Source organism: Sparus aurata, chromosome 20 (genome assembly GCF_900880675.1).
Source record: "Sparus aurata chromosome 20, fSpaAur1.1, whole genome shotgun sequence".
NCBI lineage: Eukaryota > Metazoa > Chordata > Actinopteri > Spariformes > Sparidae > Sparus > Sparus aurata.
In genome coordinates, this window is record NC_044206.1 from 25,526,213 (window position 1) to 25,545,423 (window position 19,211).

At 41.7% G+C, this 19,211-nt stretch overlaps 2 protein-coding genes across 3 annotated transcripts; both read left to right on the forward strand.

Moving 5' to 3' along the window:
* Nucleotides 1-684: 684 nt before the first annotated feature.
* On the forward strand, nt 685-6,546 carry LOC115570698 (zinc finger protein OZF-like). 2 transcript variants are annotated; one of them, XM_030399369.1, is made up of 3 exons: nt 685-991; nt 2,165-2,536; nt 5,442-6,546. In XM_030399369.1, exons 1-3 carry the CDS (start codon nt 919-921, stop codon nt 6,269-6,271), a joined length of 1,275 nt encoding a protein of 424 aa, XP_030255229.1. In that variant the 5' UTR covers nt 685-918; the 3' UTR covers nt 6,272-6,546. The 2 variants fall into 2 exon arrangements, with proteins under 2 accessions (XP_030255229.1, XP_030255228.1); XM_030399368.1 differs by lacking the exon at nt 5,442-6,546 and having other exon boundaries at nt 2,165-4,927.
* A 2,341-nt stretch (nt 6,547-8,887) lies between these two features.
* LOC115570577 (zinc finger and SCAN domain-containing protein 2-like) lies at nt 8,888-18,538 on the forward strand. Its single transcript, XM_030399148.1, has 3 exons — nt 8,888-9,203; nt 12,261-12,698; nt 15,829-18,538. The coding sequence occupies exons 1-3, from the start codon at nt 9,110-9,112 to the stop codon at nt 17,019-17,021; spliced, it is 1,725 nt and encodes a 574-aa protein (XP_030255008.1). The 5' UTR covers nt 8,888-9,109; the 3' UTR covers nt 17,022-18,538.
* Nucleotides 18,539-19,211: the final 673 nt, after the last annotated feature.

Below are 19,211 nucleotides of genomic sequence, written 5' to 3' on the forward strand. Positions count from 1 at the left end.
GTGTATGAAGGAGAGGTTTCACAGGTCCAGGTGTGTGAAGGAGAGGTATCACAGGTCCAGGTGTATGAAGGAGAGGTATCACAGGTCCTTCCTTCCTGCTGCTGTCAGACTTTACAATCATCACTGCTCCCAGTAACATACACAACTCAATTCTCATTTTAGTTTGCACTGTCTGGTAAATGTTTACAAATACCCATATCTATTATTATTTGTAATTAACAAATCACTGCCATACTGTTTAAAATTACATGTTTTTTGTAAAATATTATGTTCATTTTTCTATAGGAGTCTATTCTTTTCTATTTCTTACCTTTTAATTGTATTTTTTATTTTTTAATATTGCTATTGTTTTTTTTAAAATACTACTGTCCTTTGGCTGCTGTGGCAAACAAATGTCATTGTTTGTGGGACAATAAAGGAATACTAATTCTGATTCTGATTTTGTGTTGACAAGTTGGATTTGTTTTAGTTGAAAATAAAGATGTAAAATCACAAGCTGCAGTATTTCTGAAATGTTTTGTTAAGAAATGTAAATAAATGTATTAATATACTGTATATAGAGCATGTGAGTAGTGAGTTAATCAAGCAGCCTCTCCTTCCCACCCACTGACGGAAGGGTCGCGTGATTTGGGTTTCTTGTTTCTCTCGCGAGATCTGGCAGAACTGCGCGACTCTGATCGCAGCTCCCACGAGACAGTGCGAGATCCAAGATGGCGGCCCCCTGCTGTCAGACTCCAAAAGTAAATAACTAAACTTCTCGGACATAAAACCTTTTTGTCCGGAAATCTTAGAGAAGGAAACCGTTTTTTCTTTTCTATATCGCTTCATCTGCCGTTTCCCTTTTTTTACTCCCAAACTGGACCACAAACCAAAAGATCTGGAGCGAAACATCGACCGTGTTTTCACAGAATCTGCATCATGAACACAGACGATACGGCCGACGCGGAAACAGATAAAGCCAGCTCCGGACCGGGTTCACCCTCCAGCTCAGGTACACCACCATCCACACCTCCTACACCACCGTGTTATACAGAGGTAAGCGACACAGGCTGCATGTCCATGTCCGGACTTAACGGTTCTTGAGGGAGATCTGTGAGTGCTGAGGGTCCAAACCAACACTTCATCACCACTTGCTGGACGTTTTGTGTTGCTAAATACTTACTTCAATAAGTATATTAGTTCAGTGTTAACATATGAAAGACAGCACGTTTATTTTTTGCAGTGTCCGTGAATGTCTTGGTCTTCTAGCAAAACAAACGACGTCACTCAGACCTCTCGGTTAGATCTGTTGTAACCCACCTAAAGCCATAAGCATCCTAAAACTGTGAAGATTCTGTTTCTGCTGCAGCAGCTTGCAGGATGTTTGATATTTCACCACGTAAGAAAAGTCAACAGTGACTAAGGCAAACTGAGGCAAATACTGAACATGTTTACAATGTCTGGGCCACAGCTCTGATTGAGGCTGCTGTCAAAAACACATATTCATGGCATCGTTTTTACAATTTGTTCCTTTGAAAGAGAAACGATAATGAGTCATTTTTAGTTTCTCTTCAATTAGGGGGGTATTGAAAACAAGTAGATTTTTCATTGAGAGGTTTGATATTGATTTTAGTCACTAGGTCACACGACCTGAAAGAACGGAAACTGATGAACAGAACGAGATCCAATGACTAAAAAAAATATCCAACAAGAAAGAAGACTGTCAAAAGAGCCCTGATGACCTCAGCATAACTCTATAACAAACCAATGAGCCATCGCACTCATCGCCACAGCCCACGTCCCCAGCACTGGCTAACTCCACCTTTAACCAACAGACGCAGCCTCTCAACCCCACCTCTGACCCCAAGCCTTCAGCCTCGACTGAAGATGGCTAGCTAAACTGACCCAACCAAAGACATGTGTAATCGGCTCATCCTAATTAAATCTCTGCTCTGTTTACCTCGCCTGTATTTTGTTAACTTGAAAAATACACAAGTAAACTGATTTAACAATAACTTAAAATACCACTTTTCCTTTTGTGATTATTTTGTTTTGGGGCAGTGTTGGCAGTGGAAACTGTAACTTCTGTTTGGTTCATTTCATTGATTTACCCTTTTTCATTGTCATTTTATAACAATTAACTTCCTAGAAACTTGCTGCTAACTTTTCTGTGTGTGTGTTTCAGTGTTCCCTCGAGAAGTCCGGCAGCTGCTGGTGATTAAAGAAGAGCTTTCTTCTGAGTGGAGCCCCAGCCTGGACCAGGAAGACCGAGGGTATATACATATAAAAGAGGAACAGGAGGAACTCTGGACCAATCAGGAGGGACAGCAGCTTAATGAGCTGGAGGGAGCTGATGGTACCAGGTTACCATTCACTGCTGTCATTGTGAAGAGTGAAGATGATGAAGAGAACCCTCAGACTTCACTACTACATCAGAGCCCAACTGAGGACAACAGACAGACAGAGCCTCCAGCCAGCAGCTCAGCAACACAGATTAAAACAGAAATCGATGGAGAGTGTTGTGGAGGATCTGAACCTGCCAGGAGCCAAGATGCAGGTAGTCATCCACAACGAATTACTAATGACGAGGCTTCAGACTGTTCAGAGACTGAAGTCAGTTATGGTTGGCAAGAACCTTTGTCCAATTCTGGACCTGAAACTGAAGACAGTGACAGTGATTGGAAAAGGAATAGGACACCTGATTCAGGTGTAAATGCTCTGAAATATACGGACGTCTCTGTAAGTGATGTGGGATGTAATGCTGAAAAAAAGTCTGTCAGCTGCTTTAAGTTTGGTAAAGGATTTCACTACAAAAATTCTCTTCAGAGACACATGATGTGTGATTTTGGAAAAGGGTCCTCCAGCTGCTTGAATATAAATAAATGTGTTGGAGTGAAAGAAGAGGCAGATTCAAAGATCAGAGTCCAAACAGGAGAGAAACTATTTGGCTGTGTTGCTTGTGGAACAAGATTTAGCCTTAAGAAAAATCTTGAGAGACACATGAGAGTACACACAGGAGAGAAACCATTTGGTTGTGATGTTTGTGGGAAAAGGTGTACACAACAGGGAGATCTTAAGACACACATGAGGATCCACACAGGAGAGAAACCATTTGGTTGTGATGTTTGTGGAAAAAGATTTACACAACAGGGAGATCTTAAGGCACACGTAAGAGTCCACACTGGAGAGAAACTAGCTGGTTGTGATGTTTGTGGGAAAAGATTTACAGAACAGGGAAGTCTGAGGAGACACGTTAGAATCCACACAGGAGATAAACCGTTTGGCTGCTCCGTTTGTGGTAAAAGATTTAATCAGCAGACACATTTTAAGACACACATGAGAATTCACACAGGAGAGAAACCATTTAGTTGTGATCTTTGTGGTACAAGATTTGTAGAACAAAGTAGTTTGAAGAAACACATGCGAGTTCACACTGGAGAGAAACCATTTGGCTGTGATGTTTGTGGGAAAAGGTTTACACAACAGGGAAATGTGAAGAAACACATGAAGGTTCACTTAGTTTGAGATAATCAAAGCTTCCCCGTTAAAGACACAAAATGGCTCTGTTAAGGCTGTGAATGTTCCTGAATGAGCCGTGCTTGACACCACCCAGACACCCTCTCACAGCAGGGGACAGATACCCAGGTGTAACCAGTTGTAAACCCACATGGAATTCCATGCAAGAGAATGAAAGATTCCGTACATCAGATTAAAAGGAAAATATTAGACTTTACTGCTGAACTCATGGAACTGGAAAACTGAACTGCTGTCTAAGTGTGTGTCTAAAAACAGACCTTCACAGGAATTTTGAGAGGCCCCTTTAGACATGTACAACCATTTCCCCCTGTTCTGAGGAATTCACAAACTTTCTCTCTTCCCCAACCAAGAACTCTTTTTCGAGATCTTAACTGATACAGTGCTTGTGCTGTTACTTTTCTTATTGTAAGAATAAGATGTGTACGTGTGATATTCTCTACTATGTTAGAAGTTTGCTATCATTCAAAATAAAAAAGCTCAAATTTGATCTATGTTTAAAGTAATTCTTTACAAACCGCTACAGGTAAACATGCGCTGGTTGGTTTTATTTCTGAACTTCCTTCTCAAATTTGTATGTAAAAGGCTGTCACTGTAAATGTGCATTACCAGTGATAAGAACCCATCCTGTCGTCGTTGGGAATCTAAATGTCATGCTGTGTCCTCTGCACTTGACCAGCATATAGAATTATCTCACACGTCTCTTCAGCTTTGGACGCTGCCAAGCCAACTCACAGGCCACCCAAGTAAAAATACATTCCTCTGTTTATTAACTGGGTCAGTTTGGAAATCACAGTTGGTTTCTTACCAGAAAGCTATTCTGAATGTACCACCAATGTCACCAGCTGCTATAGTGATGGCCATTTCCAACCATATTCATTCTTTCATTCGTTCATCCATTCATTCATTTGTATGCCTCCGCTGACGTACAGGCCATTATCATGAACGTGATTTCTCAAGAATGCTTTGAGGGCTTTTCTTCAAACTTTGCACAAATGTCCACTGTGACTGATTAGATTTTTGAGGTCAAAGGTAACTGAAACCTCACAACTTATGAATGTGATATCTCAAGAATGCTATGAGGGAAATGTAGTCAAATTTAGCACAAACCTACACTTGGACCTCAAGCATGAACTGATCAGATATTGGAGGTCAAATGTGCAACCTGACATATTGTGAAGTCAAAGGGTTCTTGTACCAAATTGTAGCTTCTTAGGAGCTTTACCTTCTTTATAATGAAGGCATATTACCGCCACGCGGTAGTTCTAGTTATCTATTGCATTCTTCTTGAGAGTCCTTTAGGTTTATAATCAATAATTTGTTTGCTGTCTTGTCATTGTATTTGTTTGTGCTGAAGAGTTGTCCTTTGTCAGTAGTTTAGTAGGCCTAATAAATCTATAAGACATACACACAGGTCCGTGTCTGGTTTTCTGTGATTTCACCTCTAGTCACCTTCGCCTCTACTAATTACATTGTTTACATTCTCTTCTGAATTCTAAGATGATTCTTTTCTCCATAGAAAATTTGTGCGTGAATGGGACTATTCCTGATTGATCACCACACCAATAACATAACTGTTGACATTATCAGGTGAACTAGGCAGTGATGTTGGATGAATTATGAATAGGTTTGCTTGATTTATTATCATTTTTTTAAATGCCACATTTCCCAAATATTAATGTGCTTCTTTCTGATGTTGTACCAAAATGTTTCCCATATAACAAAGACCACCTGACTGCTTGCTGATGATGGTGTGCATCTTTACTATAGTTACATGTGTTTTTGTCCTGTTTCCTTACACTTTTTTAAGGGAACTCAATCTTTCATGTTATTCATGCAAACTATTTTATTTAGTTCTCTTTGTTTTTCATTATTTTATGAGAAAATGGCTGCAAACATTTCTTTGTGTGTTTCAATGTTTCCTGCAGGTGTCCGACTTCAGTTTGTGATTAAAGAAGAGGTCCCCCCTGAGCGGTGCTGTAGCCAGGACCAGGAGGACATAGAGCTCCTACATATTAAAGAGGAACAGGAGGAACTCTGGACCAGTCAGGAGGGAGAGATGCTTAATGGGACGGCGGAGGCGGATATCACCAGGTTCACATTTACTCCTGTCACTGTGAAGAGTGAAGATAATGAAGAGAAACCTCAGAATTCACAGCATCATCAAAGCCGAACTGAGGACAACAGAGAGGCAGAGCCTCCAGCCAGCAGATCAGCAACACAGATAAAAACAGAAACTGATGGAGGGGAGAGTGGAGGATCTGAACCTGCCAGGAGCCGAGCACCAGATGGTCATCATCAGCTAAATACTGATGATACCAGTGAAAAATCATTTGGCTGTGGTAATTGTGGAAAAAGTTTTACACGACAGGGAGCTCTCGAAACACACATGCGAGTTCACACAGGACAGAAACCATTTGGTTGTGATGTCTGTGGGAAATGTTTTACACAGAAGTCAAGCCTCAAGACACACATGAGAGTCCACACTGGAGAGAAACCATTTGGTTGTGATGTTTGTGGGAAGACATTCATCACGCAGAGCCAATTGACTAGACACATGAGAGTTCACACGGGAGAGAAACCATTTGTTTGTGGTAATTGTGGGGAAAGCTTTACAAGACAGGGGAGTCTGAAGAGGCACATGAGAGTTCACACAGGAGAGAAACCGTTTGGCTGTGATGTTTGTTTGAAGGGATTCATCCAGCAGAGACATCTTAAGTTACACATGAGAGTCCACACAGGAGAGAAATGTTTGTGACATTTGTGGGAAATTAGTTGAACACCTGAGGGTTCACACAGTAGAGAGACCATTTGACTGTGAGGATAGTTGGAAAGGATTTAGTCAACAGGCAAGACTAAAGACACATTAAAGTTTTCTCATGTCAGACATTTCACAGGTGAAAGGCGTGTGTATTCCTTGCTTTTGTGTATTTCTCTTATGTTTCTATTCATTGTTTAAAGAAATCCCTCCTAGCTTAATTTTTTGTCTTTGCATTTCGTGGTTGCCATTGAAATAAAGAATATTTACAAGAATCTGTCTCACTGTAAGTTTTTTCTACAGCATTTGCAAATGGGTTCAAGTATACAGAGAAAACTGGTCTCCACAGCAAAGAGCTGCTCTTTATTCACAGGTGAGTATGGAAGAGTGAGAGCTGTCACATATAATTAGTTAACATTAGTGACTGTTATGGTGCAGAACCTGACAAACTGCTTAGTATGAGACGCTTGCAGTAAAGTTCACTGAAGATAAATACATCTGAAGAGCATTTTTAATGTTTTCCCACCTTAATCCCCCTGACTGACTTACCACCACTCTTGTTAGTGGTAATCAAGAGCACATCATCTCATCTGTTTTAACAGTAAAAGTGTGTTTTATTCAGTCGCTTGTCTTGATGACTCCCTGGAGGAACTTGAATGAAACTTAAAAACATTTCCTCATCCACGAACATTTCTGCCTGTGTCATGTCAGATGGATTTTGTATTAGCAACTGTGGTTGTTTAGATCCCTAGTGACAGAGCTAATATATTATGTGTTTAACCATAGCTGTATGAATTTGGAAATTTGTTTTTTTTTTAGATTTGTAACTGTTTTGGGTCATGAAAACATTTTTTATCTTGCTGTTGTCATGTGATCAGACTGCACTTCAGCAAATCAGACCAGTAAAACAATGCAGTTAATGATTTAAAAAAATCAATCCTATGTGAAGATGTTTGTCAATTCATTGGAATTGATTTACTGGGGATTTGATTCATTGCACCATAAAAAAGTCTGATGACTCATATTGTCCTGGATCCTAACATTTCTGAGGAGAAGTCCATCATTCACAAAATTGATTAGCTGTATTGATTTACAATTTGTTATCAGTAATTTCCTAGGAAAAGGGTTGCCAACATCTCTGTGTGTTTTTCAGCGTTCCCTTCAGATGTCCAGCAGCTGTTGGTGATTAATGAAGAGGTCTCCCCTGAGTGGAGCCCCAGCCTGGATCAGGAGGACCCAGAGCGCCTACACATAAAAGAGGAAAAGGAAGAACTCTGTACTGAGGAACCAAATGGGCTGGAGGAGGATGACATCACCAGGTCATCATTTACTGCTGTCAGGAGTGAAGATGATGACATATCTCAGCCATCCCATCTTTATCGAAGACAAGTGAAAGACAACAGAGAGGCAGAGCGACCAACCAGCGGCTCAGCAGCACAAATGAAAAAAGAAACTGATGGAGAGGACAGTGGAGGATCTGAACCTTCCACAAACAGAGATCCAGACAGTCATCCAGACCAGTATACTGATGAAAAGGCTTTAAACTGTTTGGAGACTGATTTACAGAAGGTTGCACACGTTGTAGAGAAACCATTTGGTTGTGATGTTTGTGGGTAAAGATTTAACTTTAAGAAAACTCACAATAGACACATGCATGTCCACAACGGAGAGAAACCATTTGGTTGTGATGTTTGTGGGGAAAGCTTCACAAGACAGGAAATTCTGAAGAGACGCACGAAAGTACACACAGGAGACAAACAATTTAGTAACTGAGGGGAAGCTTTATAAGTCAGGAAAATCTGAAGAGACGCATGAGAGTACAAACAGAAAAAAAAACATTTGGCTGAGGCAGTTTTCCTCCTTGTGTTGTGTTATTTCAACTCTTGAAACGATGCATGACCTCAATATTTCTAAAATCCTGGCAACGGCCCTGTGAGAAACTGGCTGGAATCCTTTAGTGGAAGAAAGGTGGAAGGAGGGACACAGATCTGAATGATGATCAGCATATGTAATCTGTATTCCCTTGTTTGAAGTTAACCATACACATTCAATGTGTGTTTTATGTGTTATATGCTGTGCACTTAAAAATGTCATTATTATTGGAATTTGCATCAAACGAACTATTGATCTATATAATTTATTGTTCCGAACAACGAACAGGTGAAAAATGATGTGAAACTATGATTAATACCTGCTCAGCTGAGGCGTAAACTTAATTTTATCTATTCTGGGTATTTAAAAGGAAATACATTATATTACATGATTACATGAAGTCATTGATTGATTGTTAAAAAACAGATATCTCAGTTTGTATTTATTATCCTAAATTATGCTTGTGTGTGTGTGTGTGTGTACGTACAATCCAGGCATCAAACCAGTATTTGTTGATCCATTTCTGCCAATGAACTCTTTATATATAATAGGCTAGACATAATTGTTCATTATTATTATATTTTTTACACATTGAATTGAACCATTAACCGTTTACTGCCATTGAAGTCATAGTTACTCATTGCTCCAGTGCATGACCATAATGTGCACACCGTTTATAAAATGAGGCCCCTGTTTGCTTGTTTCTCTCGTGAGATCTGGCAACCCTCGCGAGACCGTACGATATCCAAGATGGCGCCCGGCTACGAGGCTTTTACCCATAGACATAAAGAAGAAGATCTTCATATGTCTATGCTTTTACTTGTCCGAGCCTCTCTCCTCCGTAATAAAACTTTGGTTTGTCTTCTATTTTTCTTCATCTGCTGTTTCTCTTTCGCTACAAACCGGACTACAGCACCACACCACCCGGAACAAAACATCGACCGGTGTTTTTACAGAATCTGAATCATGAACAAGGACGATACATTCGGAGCGAAAACGGGAAAAACTCGCTCGACTCGGAGCAACAAAAGACTCCGACAAAGTTCACCCTCCAGCTCAGGTACACCACACACATCTCATACACCACCATGTTATATACAAGTAAGCGACTTGCTTACTTGCTTTGCGTCCAAATGTCCGGACTTTTGCGGACGTTGCGGTTGCAGAAGTGTGTAAATGCTGAAGGCTGTCCAAAACCCAAAATCAACACAGACTATTAAAACTCCACACAGACCATCTGTGATCTCGGTTCACAGATCATCCTCCATTTTGCACTCGGGACTTTCGCCAGTCTTCTGCACCAAATATCAAGCTTCCACGTTATTACTTCAAAGAATGATCTAGTTTTCATAGTAAACATAAAGGAGTTTAAATGGACCAGAGTATGATTTATATTTGATATTCTTCAAGGTAGCCACCTTTTGCTTTGATGAGCTTTGCACACTTCTGGCATTCTCTCAATCAGATTCACGAGATAGTCACCTGGAATGCTTTTCAGTTAACAGGTTTGCATTGTCAACAGTTGATTTGTGCAGGTTCTTGCCTTCTTGATGTGTTTAAGACCATCAGCTTTATTGTGCAGAGCTGGGGTTGGTACACAGTTCAATACAGGGAATAGCCCTATTCAACTACTGTTCTAATCCATATTATACAACAAGTAGTTCCTACCAAGCAATCTGATTGGTCAACAAGACATTTTGACCGTGCTCAAATCAGCATGACAGCACACCTGACTCATTACTCAAAATATTACTCTGCCAAGTCTGTGGCAATAGTGTATCCATCTCCATGGCAACATAGTAACTGTCAGCGCTGGAGCAAAAAAAAAAAAAAAAGTACGCCTTGAAATTCAAACTTTCTGCCGTAACATATGCAGAGGAAAACTCTGGAGAAGCAGCCGCTAGACGTTTCTCTGTCGACCAGAAGAGAGTGAGAGAAACTGAGCTTCAGTGTCTGTCCGAGGAGGACAGCAACAGGGCCAGGCTGCCTGCTGGAGGGGATGAGTTATCAGCAAACGGGAACGCCAGGAGAGAGTGTCCCACAAAATGATCAGGGTGATGGAGAAACAAATGTACGCCACCGTGAGTGACAGCATGAGGAGTTATCTGTGAGTGCTGGTTGGCTGAATCGTTTCCTCCGCCGCAACAACTACACCTGCAGAAGACAACTATTGCCCAGCAGGATGCCAGAGAATTCACAGAGAAGCTGGAGAAGTTTGTGACATTTTCATCCTGGATTTTTGAGAGGAAGGAATTAAACACCTGTCCCAAATTGCTGCCTGGTCTGAAATAAACGCCTGGTCTGTTAAGTGATTAAAACAAATAAATGCCCCGACTATTATTTATTTTCCCTTCGGTGTGAGAGACACTATTGTGACCGCGGTGAAAACGTTTTATAAAAAATATAAAATTATAAAAATCAACATCTTTGTTATAACTTGGGCAATAAAAATAAGCATTTTTCTGTTTATCTGTGCAGTATTGATTTAGTTCGGGAAATTCCGAGACCGCGATCAAACATTAACGTCAGCTCAGAGTTCATCATCTGGGACTAGAAAATCCTTTCTGTTGCTAGGTCGTTACTAAGGGCTGGATTATTTGCTGGAGTGGTAACTACATTCCATTACACATATGAGTCTACTGACGTGACTGATTTTGTTTCAGTTATTAGTCAGACCCCATTTGTTTCCATGGAAACGCGACGCACTCTCACAAAAACCTTTAAAATTTGAGAGCTGCTTGCGAGCGCCTCGGTCCTGACCGCATCACTGTCGTGCTCAAATGACGTTAAAGCACACCCTCTCGGGCAATATTGCTTAATTATGGCATATCATGATACAACAGGATTAGTTGCAGTTTCTCTCTTATACGTGCTCACCTATTTGTATTTGAACAACAGGTAAAGCTGTCCAGAAGCGTTTTTGTGTCTTGAGGACTGAAATCTTCTCTTTCTTTCTCCACCTTTGTGCTGTTGTCCTGTTTTGCACACGCTGCTCGCCCTGACTGTTTTGGGTCGCTCAAAAATTATGTTCTCCGTCTGTTGTCATTGGATCACACTAAGTTAATCTAGAGTGGCACCAAAAACAATGCAGTTGACTAAATAAGGAACATTTGGTGAGAATAAAGAATGGAAATTTAGAAGAAAATGATGTGAAAAGAAGGTTTAAAGACTGGGGGTGTCACGATTGTCCCAATCCTCGATTTGATTACATTTTTGATTCTAGGGTCACGGTTCGATTCAATTCTCAATTTTTAAATTTATTTTTTTTTAAAGCACAGGTTGCTATGCCATTTTTAGACTAGACTTTTATGCAATATTATATATGACCTTTGTTCGCAATGTACCACACTATATTGTCAAATTTAAAAAATGTATTAACAACGTAATTTAACAATCATTTATTTATTCAGTCAAGTTCTGTCGATGGGTCTCCTGCATCTGCATTTGCCATTGTTGTAAGAGTGACGTAGCCCCTTTCAAGAATAGCGCAGTGCGTGAGGTGTGTGCATAAGGTGCATGAGGTGTGTGTGCGAGAGTGAGGGAGCGTGCGTACGTGCGGACAGTGAATGAATGGGAGAGGAAGGAGAAGCGAAAGGTGTATCAGTAGTGGCAATAAAGTGTACAATATAGGCTGCAATTTATCTGTGAATAAAGGCAACGGCTCCTCGAGATACAGCAAAGCTCCCTGGTATTATTTCCCGACCAGCTTAATACGTAAAAAGGAGTTCACCCCGAAAGTAAACTTAAACTTCGGCCCTGGAGGAAATCATCTCCCCTGTACTTCCCAACCACGGTCCAGGAGCCGAACAGGAATGGTGCAACACCATGCTATCGTTTTTAAAATCGAAATCGATTTTAGTAAAGACTACCTTGCTGCTTAATACCAACACTCTAATTGAAAATGTTGTTGTCCTGCATCCTGTGTGGGAATTACTCATTTTCACTGGAAGTGATTCTTTGGGGATTTGATTCCTTGTACAATGAAAAAGTAAGTGGAGTCATCTAGTCCTGGATCCTTCTGAGAACTCCATCTTTAATGCAATTGTTTAGTTATTGATTTTTAATTTGTTATTAATGTCCTAGGAAATGGCTACCAACATCTCTGTGTGTGTGTCAGTGTTCCCCTCAGATGTCCAGCAGCTGTTTGTGATTAAAGAAGAGGTTTCCCCGGAGTGGTGCCCCAGTCAGGAACAGACGGACCTAGAGCCCCTACACATGAAGGAGGAACAGGAAGAACACTGGACCAGTCAGAAGGGAGAGCAGCTTGTTGGACTGAAGGAGACTGATACGTCCAGGTTCCCATCCACTGCTGTTTCTGTGAAGAGTGAAAATTATGAAGAGAAACCTCAGCTTTCAGAGCTTCATCAAAGCCAAACTGAGGACAACAGAGAGGCAAAGCCTCCAGCCAGCAGCTCAACAACACAGATAAAAACTGAAACTGATGAAGAGTACAGTGGAGGATCTGAACCTGCCAGGAACCGAGAACCAGATAGTCATCCACAGCTAAATACTGATGAAGAGGGTTCGGACTGTTCTGTGACTGATGTCAGTTCTGGTGAGTGGCAAGATTCTGGACCTGAAACTACAGAGAGTGACAGTGGGTCAGAGGAGACCAGGGCGCCTCAGTCAGGTTTAAATGCTCTGAAACACTTGGAAACTCCTGTCAGTGATGTGGGATGTAATGCTGGGGAAAGAGTTATGAAAGGAGATAAACCATTTGGTTGTGATGTTTGTGGTAAAAGATTTACAGCACTGGGGAGTCTGAAGAGACACATGAGGGTCCACACAGGAGAGAAACCATTTGATTGTGATGTTTGTGGAAAAAGACTTGGGGATCGGCAAAGTCTGAAGGGACACATGAGAGTCCACACAGGAGAGAAACCATTTGGTTGTGATGTTTGTGGTAAAAGATTTACAGCAGTGGGAAGTCTGAGGAGGCACATGAGAGTCCACAGCGGAGTGAAACCATTCAGTTGTGATGTTTGTAGGAAGAGATTCACCCAGCAGGGACATCTGAAGAGACACATGAGGGTCCACACAGGAGTGAAACCATTTGATTGTGATGTGTGTGGAAAAAGACTTGGGGACCGGCAAAGTCTGAAGAGACACATGAGAGTCCACACAGGAGAGAAACCATTTGGTTGTAATGTTTGTGGAAAAAGATTTGGGCAACGGCTAAGTCTGAGGGGACATATGAGCGTTCACACAGGAGAGAAACCATTTGTTTGTGATGTTTGTGGGAACACATTCATCCTGCAGGGAAATCTGAAGAGACACATGAGAGTCCACACAGGAGAGAAACCATTTGGATGTGGTTATTGTGGGAAAAGCTTTACTAGCCAGGAAAATATGAAGACACACATGAGAGTTCACACAGGAGAGAAACCATTTAGCTGTGGTGATTGTGGGAAAAGATTTGCTGAACGGGCAAATCTTATTCCACACATGCGAGTCCACACAGGAGAGAAACCATTTGCTTGTGATGTTTGTGGGAGGAGATTCATTCAGCAGGGAAATCTTAAGTCACACATGAGAGTCCACACAGCAGAGAAATGTTTGTGACGTTTGTGGGAAATTAGTTGCACAGCATGGAAATCTGAAAAAACACCTGAGTGTTCACACTGTAGAGAGACCATTTGACTGTTAGGTTAGTGGGAAAGGATTTAGTTAACAGCAAGACTCAAGACACATTAAAGTCCTCTCAGGTTAGACATGTCAGGTGGAAGACAGCAGGTTGAGATGGTCACATGGCCTCAAACAAGGAGAAGGCCTTTGGAGAAATCAGAAGCCTGACTACTAGGTCACAAGGAGCTGCAGAACAAAAGAACAAAACTAGGGGCCCAAAAGGTGTGAAAAACTGTGACTCAGGGTGACCTGCCCCCAAGACTTTCACCTGATCCCGATTGACTGTAAGCCTTTAAGCTCCACCCGGATCACAATGATGTCACTCCCAGTTTAAGGGTCGGAATTCCAGGTATATGATCCAGTGCAATCTGAATCATCACCTTGGAATTTGTGTTCTCGCGTGACTTCGCCAAATCACGTTAGGCGCTTCCTGTGGTCTTTTCAACGAGAGTTCTTAAGTCACGCCCACTAATTTGTAGTCCGGCGAACGTGACTTCATGAGCCACGTTCAGCCATCTTTGTTGTCTTTATAAGAGACTTCCTACCACACACACACACATTCTCTCACACACACACACACACACACACACACACATTCACACACCTCCACCCATTTATATGTTTGGCCTGCTTATGTTTTTATGTTGCTAGTTGTTGAAAGCAACTGTTGTTTGTTAAAGTAGGTGGTTTGTGTTTTGGAATAAAACTTTAATAAACACTCTTGATTTTAACTGAGCAGCATCTGTGATTATTTTGCACAATCCCATTATAATAACAGCAGGTTGAGATGGTCAGTGCTCTAAATTCAAGCCTTCCCTCTTATCTAATTATTGGTATTTTCATAATATTGACAATTTGACTAATTTCAGGCTCAATATTGATTCCCAACAGCGTGTATTCTCTGTACTTGTTTGTATTTCTCTTGTGTTTCTCTTCATTGTTTATTGGGTTTGAGTAAACATAGACTTCGGCCCTGGAGGAAATTTTCATTCGAAGTGATTTTTTGGGGATTCAAATCAAATTTAATCAGTTTTATTTATATAGCCCAAAATCACAATTACATTGCCTCAATTGGCTTTACAATCTGTACAGTGAACAACATTCTCTGTCCTTAGACTTAGAGTGAGGAAAAAACATTTTAACAGGGTAAAAAAAAAAATGATGGAAGAAACCTTAGGAAGAGCCACAGAGGAGGGATCCCTCTTCCAGGACGGACAGACATGCAACAGATGTCGCGTGTACAGAAAAGTGCAACAAATCACAGTTTACAAGTTACATTAACAGAAAGTGTGATACAAGTTATATGTAAAGTGAGTGGATCCAGGAGACGACTGAGCAGGACGAGGCATCACCAAGCGGTGCCCGAGCCACACGACCTCCTGTCCACCAAATTGACCTGGAAGAGGGCAGGCCACACAAGATAATTGGTAATAGACAGAGAGAGGCATCAAGAATTACAGAAATGTAGATATGAGGAGATAGTGAAGAAGAGGAGAGTAATGATCCAGCAGAGCCCAGGGTGTGACAATCCAGATCCGTCAGTATTTCAAGGCGGCAGGAGCCTGGAAATGGTAGATGGTCCCAGGGGGCCGTGGTCCATCAGAAGGGAGCCTGAATGAAAGGGAGGAGGAGGAGAAAGAGGAGTAGGGGGAGGAGGAAGCTATAGAGAGTATAGAGTGACACAGCTTGTGCGAACAGAAAACAAACAAAGGTTAGAGGAAAGTGATATTAATTAAAGGCTAAATCGAAGAAGTGAGTTTTTAGTTTAGATTTCAAGGCGTCAACAGAGCCAGATTGTCTGATGTCAGCTGGGACGTTATTCCAGAGTAAAGGAGCCCGATAGGAAAAAGCCTTGCAGCCAGCTGACTTCTTCTTAATCCTGGGAGCCATCAGGAGTCCTTAATTTTGAGAGCATAATGCTTGAGTTGAAATATAGACTCATCCTATCCTGGATCCTTCTGAGAACTTCATCTGTAATGCAATTGTTTAGTTCTTATTGATTTCTAATTTGTTATTGATGTCCTAGGAAATGGCTCCCAACATCTCTCTATGTGTGTCAGTGTTCCCCTCAGATGTCCAGCAGCTGTTTGTGATTAAAGAAGAGGTTTCCCCGGAGTGGTGCCCTAGCCAGGAACAGACGGACGTAGAGCCCCTACACATGAAGGAGGAACAGGAAGAACACTGGATCAGTCAGAAGGGAGAGCAGCTTGTTGGACTGAAGGAGACTGATATGTCCAGGTTCCCATCCACTGCTGTTCCTGTGAAGAGTGAAAATGATGAAGAGAAACCTCAGCTTTCAGAGCTTCATCAAAGCCAAACTGAGGACAACAGAGAGGCAGAGCCTCCAGCCAGCAGCTCAGGAACACAGATAAAAACAGAAACTGATGAAGAGGACAGTGGAGGATCTGAACCTTCCAAGAACCGAGAACCAGATAGTCATCCACAGCTAAAAACTGATGAAGAGGGTTCGGACTGTTCTGAGACTGATGTCAGTTCTGGTGAGTGGCAAGATTCTGGACCTGAAACTAAAGAGAGTGACAGTGTGTCAGAGGAGACCAGGGCGCCTCAGTCAGGTTTAAATGCTCTGAAACATGTGGAAACTCCTGTAAGTGATGTGGGATGTAATGCTGGGGAAAGAGTTCTGAAAGGAGATAAACCATTTGGTTGTGATGTTTGTGGTAAAAGATTTACAATACTGGGAAGTCTGAGGAGGCACGTGAGAGTCCACACCGGAGTGAAACCATTCAGTTGTGATGTTTGTGGAAAAAGTTTAAGGGAACGGCAAAGTCTGAGGAGACACATGAGAGTTCACACAGGAGAGAAACCATTTCGTTGTGATGTTTGTGGAAAAAGATTTACAGCACTGGGAAGTCTGAGGAGGCACATAAGCATTCACACAGGAGAGAAACCATTTGTTTGTGATGTTTGTGGGAACAGATTCATCCTGCAGGGAAATCTGAAAAAACACATGAGAGTCCACACAGGAGAGAAACCATTTGGTTGTGGTTATTGTGGGAAAAGCTTTACAAGCCAGGAAAATCTGAAGACACACATGAGAGTTCACACAGGAGAGAAACCATTTGGCTGTGGTGATTGTGGGAAAAGATTTGCTGAACGGGCAAATCTTATTCCACACATGCGAGTCCACACAGGAGAGAAACCATTTGCATGTGATGTTTGTGGGAAGAGATTCATTCAGCAGGGAAATCTTAAGTCACACATGAGAGTCCACACAGCAGAGAAATGTTTGTGATGTTTGCGGGAAATTAGTTGCACAGCATGGAAATCTGAAAAAAACACCTGAGGGTTCACACTGTAGAGAGATCATTTGACTGAGGTTAGTGGGAAAGGATTTAGTCAACAGGCAAGACACAAGACACATTAAAGTCCTCTCAGGTTAGATGTGTCAGGTGGAAGACGTTGTTGGGCCTTGCCCACATGGCCTCAAACAAGGAGAAGACCTTTGGAGAAATCAGAAGCCTGACAACTAGGTCACAAGGAGCTGCAGAACAAAAGAACGGAACTAAGGCCCAAAAGGTGTGAAAAACTGTGACTCACGGTGACCTGCCCCCAAGACTTTCATGTTATCTATTGACTGTGAGCCTGGAAGCTCCACCAGGATCACCATCACGTCACTCCCAGTTTAAAGGTCAGGAGACCTCACTGCCTGTCACAGTCCAAGGGACTGTGGTGAGACCCCTGGTTTCATGCAACCGCTGCCATAAGGGTGCAACTTTGAGAACCATTTTTCACTTTGTATGAGCAAAGCTTCAGTTCCCTCATCGCTAGACGAGACAGAGACTGTTTTTGTTTTACTGTCGTATTTGTTGAACATTCGTCATTATTGTTTTGGATCCATAGAGGAACGCTGCGCAACCCAGCTGTTTCCTCACCACCTGCAGAAGGTAGAGATCATCTTCAGAAGGAGACGAAACCCCCGAGGTCCGGTCCTTCTATCAAGTCGACATAACGCTGTGATACAACCTGTCGTCAGCTTTTAGGACGCTAAAGCTGACCCTGCGCTCGCTCCTAAATGAGTTGACAGCTGTGTACCACATGGTCGTTGTGTTGTTTCTTTGTTGTCTGCTAAGCGCTGGCTTAGTTTCTTTCCTTTTTACTAACACACACACCAAGATACAAATAATCTCATGAGCGATCTGTTGGAAACTTATAGTTGATAACCCCGCTATAACCTAAGATACTGTGGCTAGTGATATCCCCTTTATTGACTTCAGAGGCGGACTCCTCTCGGTTGCACAATTTGCTTTTTGGAATTGTGGGTATGATCCCTCTAAATTCACCTCGCGTGCAATCAAACTGCACATGAAACCAAAGACGACGTAACCGCTGTCTATGTTCAAACTCGCACAGGTGTAGTGATCTCCTTTCACCCTTTCACTGCCACCATTTTTGAATTCCAGGTATATGATCCAGTCCAATCTGAATCATCACCTAGGAATTCGTGTTCTCGCGTGATTTCGCCGAATCACGTTCGGTGCTTCCTGTAGTCTTTTCAACGAGAGTTCTTAAGTCAAGCCCACTAATTTGTAGTGTGGCGAATGTGACTTCATGAGCCACGTTCAGCCATCTTTGTAGTCTTTATAAGGGACTTCTTGCCACACACACACACACACACATTCACACACCTCCACCCATTTATATGTTTGGCTTGCTTATGTTTTTATGTTGCTAGTTGTTGAAAGCAACTGCTGGTTGTTAAAGTAGGTGGTTTGTGTTTTGGAAGAAAACTGTAATAAACACTGTTGATTTCAACTGAGCAGCATCTGTGATTATTTTGCACAATCCCATCATAATAACAGCTGGTTGAGATGGTCAGTGCTCTGATTCATGCCCTCCCTCTTATCTAATTATTGATATTTTCATAATATTGACAATTTGACTAATTTCAGGCTCAATATTGATTCCCAACAGCGTGTATTCTCTGTACTTGTTTGAATTTCTCTTATGTTTCTATTCATTGTTTAAAAAGATCCCTGCTGGGTTTATTTTTTGTCTTTGCATTTCGTGGTTGCCATGAAAAATAAAGAACAGTTACAAGAATCTGTCTCACTCTAAGTTTTTTCTATAGCATTTGCAAATGGGTTCAAGTATACAGAGACAACTGGTCTCCACAGCAAAGAGCTGCTCTTTATTCACAGGTGAGCATGAAAGGGTAAGAGCTGTCACATATAATTGATTAACATTTGTGACATTTAAGGTACAGAACCTAACAAACTGCTTAGTATGAGACGCTTGCAATAAAGTTTGCAAAAGATAAATCCATCTGAAGAGCGTTTTTAATGTGTTCCCACCTTAATCACCCTGACTGACTTACCATTACTCTTGTTAGTTGAAATCAAATGCATATCATCTAACCTGTTTTAACAGTGTTTTATTCAGTCACTTGTCTCGATGACTCCCCGGAGAAACTGGAATGAAACTT

Bases quoted from the DNA above. Each gene is read 5' to 3' on its own strand.
- LOC115570577 (XM_030399148.1), top strand. From the start codon at position 9,110: ATGAACAAGGACGATACATTCGGAGCGAAAACGGGAAAAACTCGCTCG. The intron at 9,204-12,260 runs GTACACCACACA...TGTGTGTGTCAG, and splicing joins AAGTTCACCCTCCAGCTCAG to TGTTCCCCTCAGATGTCCAG. The intron at 12,699-15,828 runs GTGAGTGGCAAG...TATGTGTGTCAG, and splicing joins TGTGACTGATGTCAGTTCTG to TGTTCCCCTCAGATGTCCAG.
- LOC115570698 (XM_030399368.1), top strand. From the start codon at position 919: ATGAACACAGACGATACGGCCGACGCGGAAACAGATAAAGCCAGCTCC. The intron at 992-2,164 runs GTACACCACCAT...TGTGTGTTTCAG, and splicing joins GGGTTCACCCTCCAGCTCAG to TGTTCCCTCGAGAAGTCCGG.